This window comes from Strix aluco, chromosome W (assembly GCF_031877795.1).
Source record: "Strix aluco isolate bStrAlu1 chromosome W, bStrAlu1.hap1, whole genome shotgun sequence".
Taxonomy (NCBI): Eukaryota; Metazoa; Chordata; class Aves; order Strigiformes; family Strigidae; genus Strix; species Strix aluco.
The window spans coordinates 2,999,126-3,024,347 of NC_133970.1; the positions used below are offsets into that span (position 1 = coordinate 2,999,126).

Below are 25,222 nucleotides of genomic sequence, written 5' to 3' on the forward strand. Positions count from 1 at the left end.
GGTGCTTGTGCACCCACACTTGGTAAAATGGCCTGGGTAAGATGCTAGTGTGAGTGGGTGTATTGGGTCTGACTGGGATGGAGTTAACTTTCCCCACAGCAGCCCTCATCATGCTGTGCTTTGTATTTGTAGCTAGAATGGTGTTGATAACACACCAATGCTTTGGCTACTGCTGAGCAGTGCTCCCCCAGCATCAAGGCTGTCTCTCCAACCCTCCCTGCCCCCCAAAGGCCAGTAGGCTGGGGGTGGGCAAGCGGTTGGGAGGGGACATAGCCAGGACAGCTGACCCAAACTGACCAAAGGGCTATTCCATACCACATGATGTCACTCTCAGCAATAAAAGCTGAGAGAAAGGAGGAGGAGGGGAGGCATTCATTATTCAGGAATTTGTCTTTCGAAGCAACCGCTACATGTACTGAGGCCCTACTTCCCAGGAAGTGGCTGGACATCACCTACTGATGGGAAGTAGAGAATAAATCTTTTTGCTTTGCTTTGCTTCTGCACATGACCTTTGCTTTTCTTCACTAAACTGCCTTTATCTCGACCCACGAGTTTTTCATCTTATATTCTCCCCCTGTCCTGCCGAGGAGAGAGAGTGAGAGAGTGGGTTGGTGGGCACCTGGCGGCCAGCCAAGGTGTCCTGGTTTCGGCTAGGATGGAGATAATTTTTCTTCTTAGTAACTAGAATAGTGCTGTGCTTTGGATTCAGTATGGGATTTGGTATGAGAAGAATGTTGATAATACACTGATGTTTTCAGTTGTTGCTAAGAGATCAAGGACTTTCCAACCTTCCACCTTCTGTCAGTGTGCAGGTGTACAAGAAGTTGTGAGGGAGCAGAGCTAGAGCACTGGACTCAAATTGGCCAATGAAATATTCCAGACCATGTAACGTCATGCTCAGTCTATAGAGGAGGGTTGGCTGGGAAGGAGGGGGTTCCTTCTTGCTTCTGGGATTGTGGTTTCAGGACCTTGGCTTCTCTGGGATCTCTGGCCGGGAACGGGCTGGGCATCAGTTGGTGGGTGGTGAGCAATCGCAGTGTGCATTACCCGTTTGTACTTTCTATCACTGTTATTACTGTTTCATTTTATTTTAATTATTAAACTGTTTTTATCTCAATCTCCAATTCTCTCTTCATCCCCCGGGTGGGGGAAGGTGAGCAAGCGGCTGCATGGTGCTTAGCTGCTGGCTGGGTTTAAACCATGACACAAGGTCAACCCACCACAGTGGGTGAGTGTAACAGTGGGTGTGAATGGGGCACCCACAACTGCCTGAGAGGGCATTTGCCCCAGATTGATACCAATGAAGAGGAAGATGACCATCAGCTGTTTTAAACAGCAACCGAGGAATTATAAAGAGACTTTATAATTACAAAGGACACTCTATTGCTATTCCCAACATCATTGATTGGGCTTTTTTTTGGGAGGGGAAAAATTTCAGCTACTCCTTCTGAACTCCATCATCATATCAAAAGGAAACCCAAACAAACAAAAAAAGCCCAAAACACCCCTTTATGGCATATATCAGTGATCCTCATGGCAACACTAGGGAATGGAAGCTCCCTATGAAAATAAGCTTCAGTAGGTAAACCAAGGGTTAGCATGGCATCGCCCGAGGGTGGCAATGCTAGTGGGAACATTTACACTGCTCCTGAGAGCAGGGAGGGCTCAGGAGCATATCTGAAATGCTTGTACACCAATGCACGCAGTATGAGAAACAAACAGGATGAACTGGAAGCGTTGGTCAACTCCCAGACCTACGATATCACTGGTATTAGTGAGACTTGGTGGAATGAGTTCCACAACTGGAGTGTTGGGATAAAGGGCTACAGGCTGTTCTGGAGGGATAGGCAGGGCAGGCAAGGTGGAGGTGTTGCACTATACGCAAGGGAGTGTTTTGATCGTACAGCCCTTACAGTTAGTGATGATGTGGTTGAGAGCCTCTGGGTGAGGATTAGGGGGATGGAAAACAAAGGAGATGATGTAGTGGGTGTCTACTACCAATCACCCAGCCAGGATGTAAGCACTGATGAGATATTCTATAGGCAATAAGGAGAAATTTCCGGATGGGTAGCCCTTGTCCTTATAGGAGATTTCAACTTCCCAGACATCAACTGGGAATATGATACTGCTGTGACGAGCAGGTCTTGAAAATTCTTGAAGTTTGTAGGTGTGGTGGTTTGACCTTGGCTAAATGCCAGGTACCCACCAAGTCGCTCTATCATTCCCCCCCCCCCCTCTTTTTTCTCAACAGGACAAAAAGGGGAAATAAAATAAGATAGGAAAAAAACCAACCCTTGTGGGTAAAACAAAAGCAGTTTTAATGTAAGCAAAGCAAAGTAAAGTTCCACGCACGGAAGCAAAAAGAAAACAGATTTATTCTCTACTTCCCATTAACAGGCGATGTCGGGCCTTCTCAGGAAGCAGGGCTCCCATACGCGTAGTGGTTGCCTCGGAGGACCAAGGGTGACACCTCCCCCACCCCACCCCCCCCCTTCCTCTTTTTTCCCAGCTTTATACTGAGCAGACATCATATGGTCTGGAATATCCCTTTGGTCAGTTGGGGTCAGCTGTCCTGGTTGTGTCCCCTCCCAAGATCTTGCCCACCCCGTCCCACTGTGGGGGGAAATATCAGAAAGAGCCTTGGTGCTGTGTAAGCACTACTCAGCAGTAGCCACACCACCAGTGTGCTATCAACACCCTGCCAGCTCCCAACATAAAACACAGCACCATGAGGGCTGCTACAGGGGAAAACCAATTCTGGCTCAGCCAGACCCGGTACAGTAGGAGATGATAACTTCTTGTCACAAGTACTCAGTGAGCCAACTAGGAAAGATGCCCTCCTAGACTTGCTATTTGTGAATAGAGAAGGACTCATGGGGGATGTGATTGTAGGTGTCTGTCTTGGCCACAGTGATCATGAAATGGTTGAGTTTAAAATTTTGAGTGTAATGAGAAAAAAGGACAGCAGAGTTGCTACCCTTCAGTTGCTCTCCTTCAGGAGAACAAACTTTGAGCTATTCAGGGAGCTATTTAGCAGAGTACCCTTGGAATCTGCTTTTGAGGGCTTGGGAGTCCACAAGTGCTTCAGTCTTCAAAAAACACCTTTTAGAAGCACAGGAGCAGGCAATTCCACTGTGTCATAAGTCAAGCTGTAAGCCAAAACTTCTTGCTAACAATTTTTTTTCCTCTTCATCTTGCTAAATATTTTTTTACTGAGAATAAAGTAGGTCAATGTCCATATAGCTTCTGGAATGTGCAGACACAGCTGAAGGTTGGTGCTTTTGTGAAGAAGAAAGGGGTTTGAAGATAAGACAGTCATAAATAAGACAGTTGGGGCCTATTTTTGAAGATAACAGGAACAAGGAGGGGACAAATTAAAACAAACCAGCTCAAGACACAACACAGCTGCACAACACCTCCTAAACAGACCTTTGTGAGCATGTGTGAGCACTGAGGTCAACCAGCAGACATGGTGAGGAAGACTACCAACGAGCACCAGGGACCCCTCGAGACCACCACCCAGCAAGAAAGCACATGCATAATTAGGATGCAGATATTGTAATTAGTTCCAGGAAATCTAACGCATATGTAACTCATTCCTCAGAAAAGTTATGAACATGTATAATCTCACTGTATATTGGCTGCCACTTATAGATCTGGGGTGCACTCACCTTTGCGAAGCTATTCGTGTGTGCGCCCAGTGCTGCAATAAAGAATGCCTGCTTTCTAAAGCTCCAAAACGAGTCTTAGACAGTTCCTCTGCTGGCTTTTACAGTAACAAAGCAAGCAGGGCAGAAGACCAGCTTGGCTGAACAGGGAACTCCTTGTGGAGCTCAAGAGGAAAAAAAAACCTGTATGATGTCTGGAAGTGAGGTCAGGCTTCACAGGAAGATTACAGAGCTGTGGTTCACATATGCAGGGAAAAAGCACGAAAGTCCAAAGCTCAACTAGAGTTGAAACTGGCTGGTGTTGTGTCAGACAACAAGAAAGGCTTTTTAAAGTATGTTAATAGCAAGAGGAGGTCTAAAGAATACACTGGACTGATCCTTGTTGAAGATGGTCACCTGACTAATAGGGATGAAGAAAAGGCAGAGGCATTCAATGCTTTAAAAAAGTAAAGATAGACCTTGGGCTGCCCGGCCTTCTGAGTTGGAGGACCACGACTGCGGGAGCAGTAACTTTCCATTTGTGGGCACTGAAATTGTAAGGAACCAGCTGTATCAGCTGAATGTTCATAAGTCCATGGGGCCTGATGGGATTCATCCCAGAGTACTGAAGGAGTTGGAGGATGTTACAGCAGGACCCCTTTCAATCATCTGCCAAAGGTCTTGAGAGTCTGGGAGGTCCCCGCTAACCAGAAGCTAGTCAACATTATTCCAATTTACAAGAAGGGCATGAGGGAAGACCCAGGAAGCTACAGACCTGTCAGACTAACCTTCTGAACTCCATCATCATATCAAAAGCAACCCCAAAGAAACGTAAAAAGCCCAAAGCACCCCTTTATGGCATATGCCAGTGAACCTCATGGCAACACTAGGGAATGGAAGCTCCCTATGAAAATAAGCTTCTTTGATGGATGCTCACTCTCACAGATCCTGAGCTGGTATATATAAGCTGTGGCAACAGTGTTCTTTTAGAATCTGCCCCCTCACTGTCTCTAGGAAAGTTTTACATTTACTTGAAAAATAGGAAGTGCTATAAAAACTGACTTTGCAAGTAAAACACAGGGTTCCATCATGCAAAGAAAAAGCAAGTTCTTCTACTTCGATGAAATATTTTTATGCAATTAACAAACAAGCCAAATAGGACCATTGGCTATAGACTTTCAAGCCTGTCAAGATGTGCTCACATTTTACCTCCTAGAAAAATCACACAATAAAAAAAAGTCCTTACATCCTCAGACTCGAAGACATGGCAAATCATTTTGTATTGCCTTTTTCCATCTTGGGAGGGGTGAGATGCTTCCACATTGTCCCGGGAATTTGATCGCGGTATTAGTCTACGAGCCATCAGAACAACTATATTCCCTATATCCGCAATGTAAGAAATGGTCCTCAGAGGATGATCCATCATAGTTTCCTGGAGGATAGAAAAAATGATATCAGACACTGTTTTAAGCAAATTCTTATTGCACTTTTGGTGTTTTATAAAGACATTAATGGCAGCATGACACCTTTATTAAGTAAATGTCTACAAAATGAAAAAAGTCTCCTGTATGAAAGGAGGTGCCAAGAGGAACCAACAGCCTCACTTTCAAAAAAGGCAAACCAAAGAAAAGCACATTTTGAAAATGAAAGTTACTGTGGAAAAGAACACAAAGACTTGGGTATCTTGACCTGAACACACACAACATGCTGAGGACTAAGGGCTTCAAATTAGTTATTACAACCAAATACTTTAGGCTTGTCTGGGGACAATTGGTACATGTCATATTATGGTATTAGACTGCCTAGAATGCTGTATAATGTGAACAAAGCTTCTTATCTTTTGGGCTGACTGCAATTAGCATACCTGCCAAATCAGTCAGACAACTCTGATTAATTCCATGTGTGACGTGGTTCTTGAGCATAGATTTCTGACCAGGAAGTCTTGGAGGGAACTATAAGAGCCAGCACTCCCTGAAAGTCAAATTTTGTCAGGTAGATGAAGGTCTATTTCAAAAGACTATTATTATAATGCTGACAAGGCCTGACCTGGCAAAGGTGCTTCTTTGTCCATACCTGTGTGTCTGCATTCAATACTTTTATTCTCTGTGTAGAAATGAAGAGGTCCACTTCAGTCACGGGTTGAGATTCACCTTCTGGAGCCTGAAAATAAATAGAATAGAGTCAATAACATTAGGTAACACCCTTAATGATATTAGATCACAAACAAGACACAGTCACCAGAACAGCAATTCAAAACAAAGTACTAGATTGCATAAGCTAAACAGGAAAATATGGAAACCCTGTATTAGATATGAAAATGAGTTAGATGCAATTTGTAAAATTTTTAATCCCATAAAAAACACTCTGACTTCCCTTCCCATACAGGGGCTTAACAACAGTGACTACTCAGAATAATGGAAAAATGTGTACCACAGGTGCAGTTCTGGCAAGAGGGTCTTCACAGTCAGACAACATACTATTAATGCACTAACTCCTTCCAGAAGGCATATCTTTGTAAACAAAAAGCAAATGCTTGCAATCTTAAGTGCCTTTTAAAAAATCTGATAACTATTTAAGAACTCCATAATCATAACATTACTAAAATATGAGTCAGCATATAATTGTGTGTCTATACTTTTTTCCTTTTTTTGACACAGCTGTGAATTAAGCAAAACACTCTCTATAGAGGAATATAAAAGCACTTTTTTTTTAACTTTGACAGTTTACAGAATAAAACCTTTGACACATCAGTCCTATTTCTTTGGTATGTGTTTTCCATACTACCTGTATCCCTTTGATAAGTCCAATCTTTACCCTATTTCTAACACAAAATGGCTAATGATAAGCAATGGCTAATGATGGCCAACCAGGCAATTGATACCTGAAAAATGTTAACTGATATGGTAGCTCAGAAATAAGCCTAAAAAAACCCTTGCTGGGTGCAGAAAAAAAGAGCACAAAATAAAAAGGAAAAAAAACCAACAAAGCAAACAAAAGAACAGACATAACATTGAGCTGATGGTGGTTGTACTGCACCTTCTTCCTGCCTTTGGCTAATTTCTGGGCCATCTGTTTCGCATGTAATAAAGAGATGGAAAATAGTTAGAGAAGAACTTGCAAAGACTCTGAAGTCAAACAGGAATCTATACACTAATGCCAGGGCTCAATCTGTTAGTTGTTCTGGATTAGTCTCTGCTTGGATTAATTTCCTCCTTTTCTTTCTGGTTTAAGAAAAAAAAAAAGTTTCACATTTAACAGTTTTTAAAAAACGAAGAGAGATCTGCACCAGGAGAGTATATAAAAGGATTTTTTCCCCATTTAAACATTACTCTGAAGAAACAGTTTCCTCCCCCACTCTCCAAGAGCCTGTCCTCATTTACAGCGGGACAAATTGAGAGTGGCTCCTCCAAAGTAAAGTCAACATAAGATGAAAGAAAAGAATCCCATTCATTATTATTCCAATTTTCTCAGATCTAAAGAATTTAAACACAAATTGCTTAATGGTCTCACACGCACATGGAATAATAAATCCCAAAGCATGCAATCTTCAATCCCAAACACAGAAATATGTTAAATTTTCCTGTAAAAAAAAATAGAAGTTATATCTGACTGAATCCTTCTGCCCCCAACTACATCTCCTCCTATGCAAATACACCCATGCATTTGGAGACCAGGTTTCTCTGTGACACCTTCATAAGGATATTTCTATACCATCACATTCTTCCAAGAATGGGAAGAGAATATACTTCATAAACACCTGAAATTGTATCTTATCATGAAGCAGTATTACTGTAACTCTAACTACTTTATATCCAAAGATATATAACATCACAGTATTTCTAAACTAAAGGCTTGAAAAGTATTCTGTTGTTTCAAAGGTTGATGAGGTCCCATTTGCTCCAAAATGGCAGCAACTTAGGATTTTGCACAGAGGCACTTTACAAAGGTATACAAACATCACTAGCGTTCATTATGCTCAGCTGTATGGCATGGCAGTTTTAAGTAAATGCAAAAACATGCCATAGTATTTTTCATGTCAGTGTAGAGGTAGCCCCTAAAAAGCATTCACCAGTATTGCAGGAAACACATTATCCTTGGGAGACTGAAGGATGAAAAACATTCCAAAGGGACTTAAGGAATTCAGAGTGGATGGTCTACTTGACCTAAACCATGATCTCCAGTATGCAACCCTATAATCCTGTTTCTTTTCCAAGTGTCCTCCTGTATTTTGGCAGGCATATATTTAAATGATATAGCTGAAAGCACAATTACCGTTTGAATACTTTTAAGAGTTGTACACTTTAAGAAACATTCCACAAAGCAGCCAGGCAACAGGAATATTGGTGTGGGAGAAATGAACTGACAAATTTGATGAAGTCCAACAGGACAGGTTAGAGCCAACTGGCTAGAAAGCAGCTTTGCAGAAAAGGACCTGGAGGTCCTGGTGGACAAGTGAATGATGAGGCAGCAATGAGCCCTTGCAGCACAGAAGGCCTACCCCATACTAGGCTGCATTAGCAAGACAGGCACCAACAGGGCAAAGGAAATTATTCTGCCCCCTCTTTTTGGCACTTGTGAGACTGCATATGGAGTACCACATCCAGTTTTGGGCCCCCAGTACAAGGAAGACATGAACACACTGGAGAAAGTCCAGCAGAGACCACCAACATGATTAGGGCCCTGGCACACATGACATACGAGGAAAGGCTGAGAGAGATGGTTTTGTTCAGCCTTAAGAAGAGAAGGCTTGGGGGAGATCTGTAAGGAGATGAAGGGATTAATGCCTCAAACATTCATCGACACAGAAAACCTCAAGGACAAATTGTGGCCTTTGTGATTAGTCTAAGGAATGAATTATCTGCCCAGGGAAGCGCAGGGTGTATCGAAGGGTGCACGGCTCCGCTCCCCTGCAGTTGTACAACCAAATTCCTTAGATAAGCCTTGAAGGAAGGAGACGTAGACTGAGTAAAACCATATTTGGGTTAAGGCCTACACCTTCATTTACGACTATAGTCTTGAAGAAGAGCTAAAAGACTGATAAGAGAGATAAACAACCAACACCAGATGGAGCTAATGACTGGATAATTGCCCAAGAAACAAAAAATGAGGAAAAGGTAAAGGTGGTAGGGGGGGATTGTGACCACCGACTCAATTGGACAAAAGGGTTAATGTACCCCATTTTCCCCCCAACGCATGCGCAGAACCCCTGCTCCACCTTTAGCCCGTCTCTCATGGAAATGAGTTCATGGAATCCCTGCCTCTCTTTGTCTAGTATGCAAATCAGCTGATAAGATGAACTTAAAAGGCGACAGAAAACTTTGCTGGGTGTGCACCCACCACCCAAGATTACCGGACCTGAGACAACGCTGGATCCAGGGGTGGTGATCCGTATTTCTTTGACTCTCTTTCTCTCCTTTCTTTTTCTTTTCTTTCCTTTCTTTTCTTTCTTATAGATTTATAAGAGACCACATTGGTTATTATCCTTTTCCAAGTTTAAGCTGTTTCTACCGCAAGTACAACATTTTAACTGGTCGTTTGGTGTCATTTCACCTTAATTTAACCTGAGGGGATCACAGAACTGTTGTGACTCTCTGGGCTCCCAGTCCATGTCGTGACAGGATGTGAAGAAGGGGGCCAGCAACTCTGCTCAGAACAGAATATACTTCCTCAGCAATGGTGGTGATACACCACAGGGCATGGTCCCTAGCAGCCATTGGAACAACTGACCCTGTAACATCAGAGGTTTCCACCCAGACAGAGCTCCAGAAGGAGAATGCAGCTCTGCAGGGGGTGCCTGGGGCCTCTTGCTGAGGCCGGGACATTGGGAGACAGTCTTCTAGTCTGCGGGATTTGTGTGCTCATTGAGGATCTGTGTCGCCAAGTTAAGAAGCTGCAGGAAGACGTCAAAAGACTGTGTAGCATCAGAGATGGCAAGAAAGAGGTCAACCAGATCTTGAAGACTTCCATGATGGCAAATGCTGGAAGTTTGTGACTTCTGGCACCAAGAGGAAGGCTCCGGCTCCACCTCAAAATTTGCAGTCACAGGACAGAGTCAGTGCCCTCAGAGCTGATAAGGGCCTGGGAGCTTTGTCCAGCAAAGCACTCAAGACAGCTGGACTTGAGACATGCAGGAAAAACAGGAGGAAGCGGCAAGCGGTAGTAGTGGGAGACACCCTGCTGCAGGGGATGGAGATCCCCATCTGCCAACCTGACCTGTCATCTAAGGAGGTTTGCTGCTTGCTGGAGTCTTGGATCCAGGATGCTGTTGCAAGACAGCCAAGGCTTGATGACAAGGCCTATGACAAGGCCCTTGGCCAATTAAATGCCTTGGTCGAGAGAAGTTTCTGGAACGCTGACCGTATATGACCACCGTTCAGATCTGACCAGGCTATAAAATGGGGCCCCCCCTGGAGACCCCCTTTGAGTGGTTCTCAGAGCAGCGGGTCTGTGATCAGAAGCCCTCCCCTTGGGACTGGGATGTCACCCAAGGAAACTTCCCAGGATTGAGTGCCCTTGCCTCCCCCTTGGTGAGTAAATACTTCTTCTGAATACCCTTGAGCGAGCCCTCGCCCCTTTGGGTGAGCAATTACATCTTCTGGGTACCCTTGAGTGAGAGGCTTCCCCTTCAGTGAGTGAATGTGTGCACGCTTTGGAGTCATCATTCTTATGCGTCGACGTCCTTCTGTGTTGCGTAGTAATAACTTCCCCAACTGGTACGCCGAACCTATAGTTTGTTAAATGTTATCGGAGTGTTGTTTTGATTACCCCCGTTGTCTCACTGGTTTTGGCTGTTTGGATTTGGTTACGAATTAGTTTGTTCAAGTTTATTACCCGTGTGAAGCTGCTTTGGTATACCTCCGTAACAATTGGGAAGAAGTAGATGAGGCCTTCTTCAGACAACTGGAAGAAGCCTCACATTCACAGGCTCCAGTCCTCATAGGGGACTGGAACCACCCCAATATCTGTTGGAGGGACAACACAGCAGGCCACAAGCAATCCAGGAGGTTTCTGGAGTGCACTGATGACAACTTCCTGACACAGGTGATTGAGGAGCCGATGCAGAGGTGCTCTCTGGACCTCATACTTACAAACAAGGAAGAACTGTTCAGGGATGTGAAGGTCGGGGGCAGCCTTGGCTGCAGTGACCATGAGATGGCAGAGTTCAGGATCCCGAGAGGAGGGAAACAAGGCATTAAGCAAGATCACAACTCTGGAATTCAGGAGAGCAGGCTTTGGCCTCTTCAGGAATATGCATGGAAGCATCTAATGGGAGATGGTCCTGGAGAGAAGAGGGGTCCAAGAGAACTAGCTGATTTTCAAGGATCACTTCCTCCAAGCTCAAGAACACTCCGTCCCAAAGAGCAAGTAATCAAGCAAAGGCAGCAGGAGGACTGCATGGATGAACAAAGAGCTCCTGACTAAACTCAGACATAAAAAGGAAGCATACAGGAGGTGGAAGCAGGGAAAAGTGACCTGGGAGGAATATAGAGACACTATCCAAGTGTGCAGGGATGGGGTTAGGAAAGACAAAGCCCACCTGGAGTTGAATGTGGTGAGGGACATGAAAGGCAACAAGAAAGGTTTCTACAGCTATATCAGCAGCAAAAGGAAGGACTAGGGAAAATGTGGGCCCTCTGCTGAATGGGAACGGGGACCTGGTCACAAAGGACATGGAGAAGGCTGAAGTACTTAATGCCTTCTTTGCCTTTGGTCTTTGCTGGTAAGACTTGCCTTCAGGAATCCCATGTCCCTGAAACGAGTGGGAAAGTCCAGGGCAAGGCAGACTTGCCATTGGTGGAGGAGGATCAGGTTAAGGAATGTTTAAACAAACTGGACAAACACAAGTCCATGGGGCCTGATGGGATGTACCCATGAGTGCCAAGGGAGCTGACTGATGTCATTGCAAGGCCACACCCGATTATCTTTGAAAGGTCATGGCAATCGGGGGAGGTTCCTGAGGACTGGAGGAAAGCAAATGTCACTCCTATCTTCAAGTAGGGCAAGAATGAGGATCCAGGGAACTACAGGCCTGCTCAGCCTCATCTTGCTCCCTGGGAAGGTGATGGAGCAACTAATCCTGGAGACCATTTCCAGGCCCACAAAGGACAAGGAGGTGATCGGAAGTAGTCAGCATGGTTTTATGAAGGGGAAATCACATCTGACCAACCTCATAGCCTTCTACGATGAGGTGACTGGCTTGGTGGATGAGGGGAGAGCAGTGGCTGTTGTTTATCTTGACTTCAGTAAGACTTTTGACACCATCTCCCATAACATCCTCATAGACAAACTGATGAAGTACCAACTAAATAAGTGGACATTTGGGTGGATGGGAAACTGTCTGAAGTGACAGGCTCAAAGGGTTGTGATCAGCATCGCAAAGTCTAGCTGGGGTCTGGTTAACAGCAGTGTGGCAAAGAGGTTGATACTGGCTCCAATACTGTTTAACATCTTCATCGATGACCTAGACGACAGGACAGAGTGTACCCGCAGCAAGTTCGTAGATGCTACAAAACTGGGAAGAGTGGCTGATACACCAGATGAGTGTGCTGCCATTCAGAGGGACTCCAACAGTCTGGAGAAATGGGCAGAGAGGAACCTCATGAAAAGGATCTGAGGGTCTTAATGGACAACAAGTTGACCACGAGGCAGCAGTGTACCCTTGCGACAAGGAAGGCTGTCACAAACTGTTCGTAAACAAGAAACTGTTCGTAAAGAGGATGTCTCAAACAACCCGAGTGGGATGCCCTGTGGGGGAGAAGCGGAGCGAGCTCTGAGGAGGTGGGACAGTGGTCCATTTCTCTCCCCCTCCCTCCTGTTGTTGCCCAGAGACAGAACTTGCCTAACTGCGCAGGTACAAGCCAGAGAAAGTGAGAACCTTCTGGAACAACCTACTGCGCAGGCGTAAGAAAGACTATATAAAGGCAACACCCCACGTGTGTCTTTGTCAACCCACCACCTACGGACCAAGCTGGCTGCTCTGCGACAACACGGGATCCAAGGGTGGTGATTCCCCTTTTCCTATCCCCTCCTCCTCTCTTTTTCTTTCCTCTTTCTGCTCTCTCTCTTTCTTATATTCATGTGTATAAGTTTTGTAGGAACTGAATTGCGATCGGTTGATCGTTGACAGGTTATTAGGAAAACAGTCTCATTGCCAAAGTGCCTTTATTCGTTCCCTGGATGGTTATCAGTTGATTGTTGCCAAATTGTCTCCATTCACTCACTAAAGTGGTCAGTTAATAAAGTCACCAGCACAATTGTTCCTCTGAGTCATTGTGGTGACTCGGCCACCCTGCGGCTCTGCCGAGCAGAGACCAGCTCTTCCACCGGCACGCAGGCTCTCGGGGAATTCATAAGATTCACCCCCCTCGTAACCCACCGCGTGGGACGAGACAAGGCCAACCCCCTACTGGGATGTATTAGCATGAGTGTTGCCAGCAGGTCGAGGGAGGTGATCCTTTCACTTCTACTCAACACTGGTGAGGCCGCAGCTGGAGTCCTGTGTCCAATTCTGGGCTCCCCAGTACAAGAGAGACAGGGACATACCGTCCTGCAGTTCATTCCAATGAAGAAGTGATCATCTGAAATTCACTCATGGATTCAGAAAGTTCCTATGTACATCCTAGGGTTTTACCAAGACAGAAATGCAATTACATGGACCTCAACTCCAAAATAAATTTGCTACAACCATGCGCATGCCTACTCATTTATTAGGGTGCACACAGGAGAACTTTAATTTGTGAAATGAGCGTGGTGGGTTGGCCTTGGCTGGCAAGCGGATGCCCACCAGGCTGCTCTCTCACTCCTCCTCCTTGGCGGGACAGGGGGACAATATAAGATGAAAATCTTGTGGGTCAAGATAAAGGCAGTTTAATGAAGAAAAGCAAAGGCCGCGCCAATAACTACTACGAGATGAGGCACTACTAGATACACACAACGGTTATATTAGTTTTCCCCAATCCTGTTTTCATGCAACTTAAAGGTAATATATAACAGACCACCAAGGCATTGCCAAGGTTACACATTCAAAGAAGATGAATTTTTGTAAATACTATGTCTTCAGCTGCTGTTGTTGTGTTATCAGGAGAGCTAATAAAACTGGCTAGCAGGCAGAACTCAGCCTCTTCGAGGCGTTGCCTGCTAGAGCCTTTGAAACCTAAGGTTTTGTCTCTCGTCCTGGGCCTGTCCTGACAACTAGCTTAAAGAGCAGGTGTGTCTGCAGAGGATGCTGTTAAAGCTCTGCAGTGTTGTACGGAACAGATACAGCAGCTCAAGTCGCAGTATTCACAGGAACTGAGATGGTTACTGGGTGAGATACGGGAGAAGACTCAAGCCTCAGTAGAGCAGCCTTGTTGTCGTGTGGAGGCTCAAGAAAGGGCAGGCTCTGCTTCACCTCCCTGTTCTCCCCCTATTACTATTCTTCTGTGCAGTGGTGTTTTTTCCCCTATATCTGCTTGTTCTCTCCCTTTCTATTTACTGGGGATATGGAACCCTCTCTCTTGCATTTCTTATGGCGGTTTTCTTGGAAGGTTGGGATAATGCCTTTCCCAGTGATCGCTCAAAGGTCAGCTTTATTTTGTCCCATTTAGGGGGAAAGGCCTTGCACTGGGCTCAAGCAGCATGCTCAAGGAGATGGGGTTTTGGATGATTCTACCTCGTTGCTTGCGAGGATGGTGGATTTATTTGGGGAACTCATGCTTCAGCCTCGTTTTCTAACCCTCTGCTCAGTCTGCGCCAGAGGAGGCAGAGTGTGGCAGAGAGTACACCAGGGATTTCCCCACGGTTATCTCACTAGAGATAAGCCTGGGGGCAGCATGCTAATGTTTGAGGGACAGTGTGCTAGGGAGGTCCCTCGGTCTGCCATCTCAGTGGAGGTAGGGGGTGGAGATCCACGCAGCAGCAAATACACAAGGCTTATTGATGTGTTAGAAACCATGGAAGTGCCTGAGAACAGTCACATAGGAATTAGAGCTTCTCCCCCAAAAAAGGTGGCGGGATCAATAGCCCAACTGAAGTTCATCTACACCAATGCACGCAGCACGGGCAACAAACAGGAGGAGTTGGAAGCCACTGTGCATCTGGAAAACTATGATATAGTTGCAGTCATGGAAACGTGGTGGGATGACTCACACAACTGGAGTGCTGCAATGGATGGCTATAAACCAGCACAGAAGAGATAGGCGAAGAAGGAGTGTCGGTGGGGTAGCCCTGTATGTTAGGGAGTGTTTTGACTGTCTAGAGCTTGACAATGGTGATGAAAGGGTCGAGTGTTTATGGGTAAGACTCAGGGGAAAGGCCAACAAGGCAGATATCATGGTGGGAGTCTGTTATAGACCACCCAGCCAGGAGGAAGAGGCAGATGAAATATTCTATAAGCAGCTGGGAGAAGTCTCACGATCGCTAGCCCTTGTTCTCGTGGGGGACTTCAACTTACCAGACGTCTGCTGGAAATACAACACAGAGGAGAGGAAACAGCCTAGGAGGTTCCTGGAGTGTGTGGAAGATGATAACTTCCTGACACAGCTGGTGAGCGAGCCAACTAGGGAAGGCGCCCCGCTGGACCTGTTGCTTGTGAACAGAGAAGGACTTGTGGGTGATGTGATGGTTGGAGGCCGTCTTGGGCACAGCAATCATGAAATGATAGAGTTTTTGATTCTTGGAGAAGTAAGGAGGGGGGTCAGCAGAACTGCTACCTTGGACTTCCGGAGGGCAGACTTTGGCCTGTTTAGGGGCCTGGTTGACAGAGTCCCTTGGGAGGCAGTCCTGAAGGGCAAAAGGAGTCCAGGAAGGCTGGACCTTCTTCAAGAAGGAAATCTTAAAGGCGCAGGAGCAGGCTGTCCCCATGTGCCGAAAGATGAGCCGGCAGGGAAGAAGAAAGGCCTGGCTGAACAGAGAGCTTTAGCTGGAACTCAGGAAAAAAAAGGAGAGTTTATGACCTTTGGAAGAAGGGGCAGGCAACTCAGGAGGCGTACAAAGACATCGTGAGGTTATGCAGGGAGAAAATTAGAAGGGCCAAAGCCCAACTAGAACATAATCTGGCTACTGCCATAAAAGACAATAAAAAAAAAGTTACTATAAATACATTAGCAACATAAGGCGGGCTAAGGAGAATCTCCATCCTTTATTGTATGAGGGGGGAAACATAGTGACAAAGGATGAGGAAAAGGCTGAGTTACTTAATGCCTTCTTTGCCTCAGTCTTTAATAGTAAGACCAATTGTTCTTGGGGTACCCAGCCCCCTGAGCTGGAAGACAGGGACGGGGAGCAGAATGAAGCCCCCATAATCCAAGGGGAAATGGTTAGCGACCTGCTACACCACTTAGACACACAAGTCTATGGGGCCGGATGGGATCCACCCAAGGGTACTGAGGGAGCTGGCGGAAGTGCTCACCAAGCCACTTTCCATTGTTTCTCAGCAGTCCTGGCTAACCAGGGAGGAGGTCTCTGTTGACTGGAGGTTAGAAAATGCAACGCCCATCTACGGGAAGGGCCAGAAGGAGGATATGGGGAACTAAAGGCCTGTCAGTCTGACCTTAGTGCCAGGGAAGGTTATGGAGCAGATCATCTTGAGTGCCATCACATGGCATGTACAGGTGATCAGGCTCAGTCAGCATGGGCTTATGAAAGGCAGGTCCTGCTTGACTAACCTGATCTCCTTCTATAACAAGGTGACTCACTTAGTAGATGAGGGAAAGGCTGTGGATGTTGTTTACCTGGACTTTAGTAAGGCCTTTGACACCGTTTCCCACAGCATTCTCCTGGAGAAACTGGCTGCTCATGGCTTGGACGGGCGTACTCTTCGCTGGGTAAAAAACTGGCTGGATGGCCGGGCCCAGAGAGTTGTGGTGAACGGAGTTAAATCCAGTTGGTGGCCGGTCACAAGTGGTGTTCCCCAGGGCTCAGTACTGGGGCCAGTTCTGTTCAATATCTTTATCAATGATCTGGACGAGGGGATCGAGTGTACCCTCGTTAAGTTTGCAGACAACACCAAGTTGGGTGGGAGCGTTGATCTGCTTGAGGGTAGGAAGACTCTACAGGGGGATCTGGACAAGCTGGAGCGATGGGCCGAGGCCAATTGTATGAGATTCTACAAGGCTCAGTGCCGGGTCCTGCACTTGGGTGACAACAACTGCACGCAACACTACAGGCTTGGGGAGGAGTGGCTGGAAAGCTGCCCAGCGGAAAAGGACCTGGGGGTGTTGGTCGACAGCCGGCTGAATATGAGCTATCGGTGTGCCCAGGTGTCCAAGAAGGCCAATGGCATCCTGGCTTGTGTCAGAAATAGTGTGGCCAGCAGGACTAGGGAAGTGATAGTCCCCCTGTACTCGGCACTGGTGAGGCCACACCTCGAATACTGTGTTCAGTTTTGGGCCCCTCACTACAAGACAGACATTGAGGTGCTGGAGCGCGTCCAAAGAAGGGCAACGAAGCTGGTGAAGGGTCTAGAGAACAAGTCCTATGAGGAGCAGCTGAGGGAACTGGGGTTGTTTAGCCTGGAGCAAAGGAGGCTCAGGGGAAACCTTATTGCTCTCTACTACTACCTGAAAGGAGGTTGTAGCGAGGTGGGTGTTGGTCTTTTCTCCCAAGTATCAAATGATAGGACAAGAGGAAACGGCCTCAAATTGCACCAGGGGAGGTTTAGATTGGATATTAGGAAAAGTTTCTTCACTAAAAGGGTTGTCAAGCTCTGTTGAGTCACCATCCCTGGAGGTATTTAAAAGAGGTGTAGATGTGGCGCTTAGGGACGTGGTTTAGTGGTGGACTTCGCAGTGTTAGGATTACGGTTGGACCTGATGGTCTTAAAGATCTTTTCCAACCTAAGTGACTCTACGATTCTATAATCACAGTCATGATTTGACAAACACCCATAGAAAAACAGTGTGGCAAGAACAGCTGTTCCACAGGGGGGTGTGTGTGTGTGGGTGTATGTGTATGTGTGTGCGTGTGTGCAATCGGAGTTATCCCCTTCCTTGAACAAGTATGTATACAGTCCCTCCCCATTCCCATGTTGATGCTACTTATATTTCAGTTTATGATTAGTGAATCAGTGCATGAAGCTCCAAGGTCAATTTTTCCTCTAGAGCATCTATGGTGCATGTATTTATTTTTGAAGCTTTAAAGTACTCCTTACTGTTATGCTACATGGCCAAAAGCTCATCTGCACACACACACAAAGGACCAGAGAGGCAATGGCAGGTGGGGGAACCTAAATAATACCCTGCCCCAGCTACTCCCTGGCCCATCACAGGACCTATCAGCTCATCAAAGGCCCATCTTCACAAGACCAGAGGAGCACAGAGGCACTAAGGCAGGCAGGGGAACCCAAATTACAGACTCAGAGGAAGGTACTCCCTGTCCAGGTCTTTCCTAGGGCTCTCCCAGGAGAGCCTCAGTCCCAGTCTCCAGGTATGAAACCCATCACCATGAGTTATCGGAAGCAGCTCTCCAGATAACCTTTCAGACTAAGGGTGGTTGCTGCCTAGGGGGTGGGACACATTATGGGATGCAGGGGAAAAGCATCTTGGGGTCACACAGGACTTATTATAGGATGTTTAGAGGAACCACCAAAGGCAGGGAAACGGGGGGATCAAGTAGGTTTAGGGAGGAACAAGTGTGGGAAAATAGAGAGATAAGGGGATAAAAAGGGCCAGTTGAGTGTAAATAGTTGGGTGGTCAGTATGCTTGTCTGGCCATGCCCTGCACCTGATCAGCTCAATCTGTCCTATCTTCTTATTAAATTCCTTTCTAACTCTTTTCCTGGGTGAGGGAGGGCCCTATTTTGTGTGCATGGGGTCTGAGTGCCACCAACTGGAGTCAAACCAGAGGTCGGAGGACCTGTGTACCTGGATGCCATGAACTGGAGTGAGAGCAGGTGTGTGAGTGAGTGTGCGAGCACTAGCGAAGATCAAGCTGGACTAGCCAGTGAGTAGGTGAAATAGCCTGGAAGCCAGGTGTGTGTGTGTCTCTAAGGGCAAGACCACAGGAGGATCTGGCTACCAGAGGGACCAGGAGAGTCCTGGCCAACTTCCAGAAAGCTCTCTGTGTGCATGTGTGTGTGTCTGTACCAGCAACTGGAGTGGGACTGCAGCCTTGGGAGCTTGTATGCCCAGGTGCCAGCAACTGGGGAGACTGGGATCCAGGGGCAGCTACTGGGCAGACTGAATGTGTGAGCCCAGCTACTGGAGGGATCCACATTGTAAATATGTATATATACTCCCACTAGTGGACCTTCATGTTGAACTACTAGAGAGGGGAAAAGGATGAGGCCATTGGTGCTTTTTGTGTTTGTGTGAGTGCTGAGTATGTCTGTGTTTATCTGTGAAGCTGGCCATATATATTTGTGTGTGTGTATTTACTGTATATGTGTATTTGTGTGTCTACTGGGAATACATGCTCAGCCTCTCTACTGGTTGGACCTGGAGCTGCAGCAGCCTTGCCTCTATTGGGCTACCAGATTTGGCCTGCCCCTAACACAACCTCTGGCTTTATAAAAACTTTGATAAGGAAATCACAGAATCACAGAATCATCTAGGTTGGAAAAGACCTTGAAGATCATCTGGTCCAACCATTAACCTCACACTGACAGTTCCCAACTACACCATAGCCCTAAGCACTATGTCGACTCTACTCTTAAAAGCCTCCAGGGATGGGGACTCCACCACCTCCCTGGGCAGCCCATTCCAACGCCCAACAACCCCTTCTGCAAAGAAATGCTTCCTAATATCTAGTCTAAACCTTCCCTGGTGCAACCTGAGGCCATTCCCTCTTGTCCTATCGCTTATTACTTGGTTCAAGAGACTCATCCCCCCTCTCTGCACTCTCCTTTCAGGGAGTTGTAGAGGGCCATGAGGTCTCCCCTCAGCCTCCTCTTCTCCAGACTAAACCCCCCCAGTTCCCTCAGCCGCTCCCCATCACACCTGTGCTCCAGACCCTGCACCAGCTCCGTTGCCCTTCTCTGGACACGCTCGAGTCATTCAATGGCCTTTTTGGAGTGAGGGGCCCAAAACTGAACCCACTCATCGAGGGGCGGCCTCCCCAGTGCCGAGCACAGGGGTAAGATCCCTTCCCTGTCCCTGCTGGCCACGCTAGTGCTGATGCAAGCCAGGATCCCATTGGCCTTCTTGGCCACCTGGGCACACTGCTGGCTCCTGTTCAGCCGGCTGGCAGTCACCCCCCCCCAGGTCCCTCTCTGACTGACAGCTCTCCAGCCACTCCTCTCCAAGCCTGTAGCGCTGCTGGGGGTTGTTGTGGCCCAAGTGCAGCACCCGGCATTTGGCCTTAGTGAAACTCCTCCAGTTGGCCTCAGCCCATCGCTCCAGCCTGTCCAGGTCTCTCTGCAGAGCCTCCCCACCCTCGAGCAGATCAACACTCCCACCCAACATGGTGTCATCTGCAAACTGACTGAGGGTGCACTCGATCCCCTCGTCTAGATCATCAATAAAGATGTTAAACAAGAGTGGCCCCAAAACCGAGCCCTGGGGGACACCACTCGTGACCGGCCGCCAACCGGATTTAACTCCATTCACCACCACTCTTTGGGCCCTGCCATCCGGCCAGTTTTTTACCCAGCAAAGCGTGTGCCCATCCAAGCCACGAGCAGCCAGTTTCGCCAGGAGAATGCTGTGGGAAACGGTGTCAAAGGCCTTACTAAAGTCCAGGTAAACAACATCCACAGCCTTTCCCTCATCCAATAAGCAGGTTGCCCTGTCGTAGAAGGAGATCAGGTTTGTCAAGCAGGACCTGCCTTTCATAAACCCATGCTGACTGGGCCTGACCATCTGGTTGTCCTGCACGTGTTGTATGATGGTACTCAGGATGAGCTGCTCCATCAGCTTCCCGGGCACCGACGTCAAGCTGACAGGCCTGTAATTTCCCGGATCATCCTTCCGACCCTTGGGCGTCACATTGGCCAGTTTCCAATCTGTCGGGACCTCCCCGGTCAGCCAGGACTGCTGGTAAATGCTGTAAAGCGGCTTGGCGAGCACCCCAGCCAGCTCCTTCAGCACCCTCGGGTGTATCCCATCCGGTCCCATAGACTTGTGTGTGTCTATGTGATGCAGTAGGTCACTGACTGTCTCCTCCTGGAATGCGGGGGGATCGTTCTCCCAGTCTCTGTCCTCTGGCTGAGGAGGCTGGATTCCCTCAGTACAACTAGTCTTGCTATTAAAGACTGAGGCAAAAAAAGGCATTAAGGACCTCAGCCTTCTCCTCATCACTTGTTACCATGTTTCCTCCTGCGTCTAGCAGGGGATGGAGACTGTCCCTGGCCTTTCTTTTGCTGCTGACATACTTATAGAAACATTTCTTGTTGTCCTTGATTGCTGAAGCCAGATTAATTTCCAGCTGGGCTTTAGACCTCCTGATTTCCGACCTGCATAGCCTCACAGCCTCTTTGTAATCACTGTGAGTGGCTAGCTCCTTCTTCCAAAGGGTGTAAACTCTCCTTTTCTCCCTGAGTTGCAGCCAAAGCTCCCTGTTTAGCCAGGGTGGCCGCCTCTGCCGCCGGCTTCTCTTACAGCACCTGGGCACCGCCTGCTCCTGTGCCATTAAGACTTCCTTCTTAAAGAGTGTCCAGCCTTCCTGGACCCCTATACCCTTCAGGACCGTCTCCCAAGGGATTCTGTCAAGCAGGTGCCTAAACAAGACAAAGTCCAGGATGTCAGTTCTGCTTAGCCCTCTCCTGGCCTCTCTAAGAGACTCTCTATTATTTCGTGATCGCTGTGCCCTAGTCGAAATACTCCCCTGTTGACTCTTGCTTCATGTACTTCATGTTCCTTCTCATGAGGCACAAGAAATTTAAAAGTTCTGTTGATACCGGAGCTGGAAATATTCACCAACCATCCCTTTAATTTCTCCTGAATTTAAATTCTGTGGGTGTTCTCTATGTTCTTATGCTTTAAAAAGATCTTATTTTTTATAATATCAGAATCTTGTGCATAGATAATTTTCCAATATTACTATGTTGGTTTTAAGTCAACCTATAATAATACAAATATTTTTCAGTCTTCACACGGGCTGTCCCAGGATTTACTGTAAGGACAAACATATCACAATTAGATGGTTTTTATTCAAGTTGTGTTAGGTGTTAAGAATATATCATACTGAAGACTATTGAAAGAGAATAGTGGTTTAAGAATTAGAATCATAGAATCATACAATGGTTTGGGTTGGAAGGGACCTTAAAGATCATCTAGTGGGCAGGGACATCTTTCACTAGATCAGGTTGCTCAGAGGTCTGTCCAACCAGACCTTGAACACTTCCAATGATGAGGCATCCACAACTTCTCTGGGCAACCTGTTCCAGTGCCTCACCACCCTCATCGTAAAAAGAATTCTTCCTTATATATAATCTAAATCTACCCTCTTTCAGTTTAAAAAAGTTCCCCCCTGTCCTTTCATTACAGGCCTTGGTAAAAAGTCTCTCTCCATCTTTCTTATAAGCCCCCTTTAAGTATTGAAAGGCCACAACAAGGTCTCCCCAGAGCCTTCTCTTCTCCAAGCTGAACAGCCCCAACCCTCTCAGCCTTTCTTCAGAGGAGAGGTGTTCCATCCCTCCTATCATTTTCGTGGCCCTCCTCTGGATCCGCTCTAACAGGACACTGGGGGCCCCAGAGCTGGATGCAGTACTCCAGGTGGGGTCTCACCAGAGCAGAGTAGAGGGGGAGAATTACCTCCCTTGACCTGCTGGCCATACTTCTTTTGATGCAGCCCAGGATGAGATTGGCTTGGTGTTAGGATTGGCTTGGTGTTAGGATTACGGTTGGACTTGATGCTCTTAAAGGTCTTTTCCAACCTAAATAATTCTGATTCTATGTCAATCTGCATGTCATCGGAGCTGAACTGGGGGGATGGCCCTTTGTTACCTCTCTATATTCATGGCCTGGCTGGCGATGTCTGTAAAGATGTAGCCTGGGGGTTGGCTTCGGCAGATTTGCAGACTGACATTAAACGTGCATCTTGAAGTGGTGTAGCTCCTTCACTTGCCTGGTTCTGCTCTGGCTTTGGGCCCCCACTCCCCCTGGTTACTCTCTCTGCGTGGCAGGGGGGAGGAGAAGGCACCATTCTGGCAGTGCTGGGGCTGGGGCGTGTGTGTCCACTCCCCGAGTCCGCCCTACCATTCCTGGCTCTGCTCCTCGCGACATCAGTAGGGGAAGCGATGCAAATCGGGGCAGGGTTTGCCCAGTCCCCTTCTCCCCCTGCTGAGGACTCAGCAGAGGAGATGGTTGGTTTGGCTACCTTCGGGGACAGTTGGGATTTTCTGCCCTTTACTGAATCACCCTTTTCAGCGCCTGTCATTGTGGAGTCGGGAAACTGAGGGGAAACCCGCGGCGGGAGTGGGGGTCCCACTAAGTGGCAGACTGCGCTTCTGCAGCTCTCTGTCACCCCAGGATGCTGGGAGTTTATTTCTTTTTCTGTCCTCTCTATGCCCTTTTATCCAGTCATCCTGGACATGCCTTGGTTAGTCTGGCACGATCTGATGGTTTGTTTGGCACAGAGACAAATTTACCTTCCTGCCGTTGAGGCAGGGGCTGCTGCTGCTCTCCCCACTCCCGCCGCAGCCAGCGGGGTACAGTGGGCTCTGGCGGCAGTAGTTGGCCAGGGTTCCAGGCAGGTGCTAGTGCCCGTCAGATGTCTCGTGCTGGCAGCATCAACCCCCCCAAGCCATTTGCTAGCCTGTTGGGGGCACTGCCATCAGAATTTAGGGGGTTTTGGACGTCTTTGAGCAAAAGCAAGTAGTGACCCTACCCTCTGCCCCGCCCCCCCCCCCCATCTGGTGTATGATTGTTCTATTGCGCTGTTACCAGACACTCCTCTCCCCTTGGGTCGTATCTATCTTCTGTCACGGCCAGAGGTGGTGGCCTTGAAGGCTTATAGTGAGGATGGCTTAGCCCAGGGTTTTATTCAATGCTCCACCCCTTGGTGCCCCTGTATTTTTTGTAAGGAAGAAGGAGGGAGACTTGAGGCCACGTGTGGACTACTGGGGATGGGGTGGAAATTGTAATGGATATACCTTTAAATTGTTGTAACCCATGCCACCACCCGAAACACCATCCTGAGCCTTGAAAAGCATGGTCTGTGGCAGCAGAAAGAACTGAGTCAGACAACGGGACTCATTTTCCTAAACAACCTCATAGACACCTGGGCAAAGGAACATGGTATTGACTGGGTGTATCACATCCCCTATCACGCGCTAGCCTCTGGGAAAATTGAATGATACAATGGACTATTAAAACCTGTACTGAGAGCCATGGGTGCTGGGACATTCAAGCACTGGGATGCAAATTTAGCAGAAGCCATGTGGCTGGTTCACACTAGAGGATCTGTTAACTGACCCGGCCCTGCACAAACTAAACCCCTACCTATTGCAGAAGGAGATAAGGTCCCCGTACTGCACATAAGGAACTGGGTGGGTGTCCTGGTTTTGGCCAGTTAATTTTCCTTGGGCTGAGAGGGAGCACAGCTAGAGGGCCGGGCCCGGATCGGTCATTGGAGTATTCCATAGCATGTGACGTCATGCTCAGTATATAAGGGGACGCGTGCTCTCTCATTTTCCGTTTCGGTTTCCCGGTCGGTCAGCGGTGGGATTTCTCGTGCGGGAGGGATCCCTGCTGGAGGCGGGCGGCGTACTGGCCGCTGGTTGGTGAACAACTACTGTATATTACCCATTTGGACTTACTATTGTTACTGTTGTTTTGTTACTATTACTAAATTTTTTTTTATTCAACCTATGAATTTCTTTTTTTTGTCCCTCCTCTATTTCACCCGGGGGGGGGTGGGGGGTGGGGGGTGGGAAGTAAACAACTGGCCACATGGTGATTGGCTACTGGCTGAGTTCAAACTATGACAGTGGGAAAGACATCATGGGTTACTCCTTTTGCTCAGATACCCAAGTTCATTTGGTAGGTAATGGAGAAGGACGTGGAAATCCAATGTGTAGCTCAAGGATATTTAACCTTGGGGGAAAATAACCCATGATTTGAATTGTATGATGTCATAGCTGTATGCAGAAGGATGGAGTCTTGAGGCCATGTGTGGACTACTAGAAACTGAATAATATTACCATCAAAAACTGGTAGCCCTTGCCCCTCATTCTTCAGCTGTTTTGCAACTGGAGTATTTATAGTGGACATGCTTGTTTACTAAACTGGACCTGAAAGGGGCTTATAATCTTATTTGTGTTCATCAGGGCAATGAGGCAATGAGTGGAAAACTGCCTTTGTTTGCAAGTGCGGAAATTTTGAGTACCGTGTGATGCCTGATGGCCTGTGTAGTGCCCTTGACACCTTTCAGCGCTTTGTGAATGATGTCTTTTGTGATTTTGTGCCGGGTTTGTCTGTGTGGTGGGGGTTTTTGGTAGCAGGGGAGGGGGATAGAGTGGTGGCCCCTTGTGAGAAACTTCTCAAAGCTCCCCTGGCTCCAAGTCAGACCTGACCTCTGCACGAAGGCCAAGCCAATTAGTGACGGTGGCTGCAGTGATCATGAGATGATTGAGTTTTCAATCCTTGGAGAAACAAAGAGAGGGGTTAGTAAAACTGCCACCTTAGACTTCCGGAGGGCAAACTTTGACCTCTTCAAAA

At 47.4% G+C, this 25,222-nt stretch overlaps 1 protein-coding gene across 3 annotated transcripts in view; it reads right to left on the reverse strand.

Moving 5' to 3' along the window:
- The window catches only part of LOC141917799 (amyloid-beta A4 precursor protein-binding family A member 1-like), a 135,478-nt gene that overhangs the window by 16,047 nt on the left and 94,209 nt on the right, over window positions 1–25,222 (reverse strand). For 2 of the 3 annotated variants that reach the window (XM_074811330.1, XM_074811328.1), the window contains 3 exons: window positions 6,684–6,716; window positions 5,721–5,807; window positions 4,894–5,079 (listed from right to left, as the gene is read on the reverse strand). In XM_074811330.1, coding sequence (XP_074667431.1) covers window positions 4,894–5,079; window positions 5,721–5,807; window positions 6,684–6,716 — 306 coding nt within the window. The remainder of the gene's footprint in view (window positions 1–4,893; window positions 5,080–5,720; window positions 5,808–6,683; window positions 6,717–25,222) is intronic. The other variant, XM_074811329.1, reaches the window with a different exon arrangement.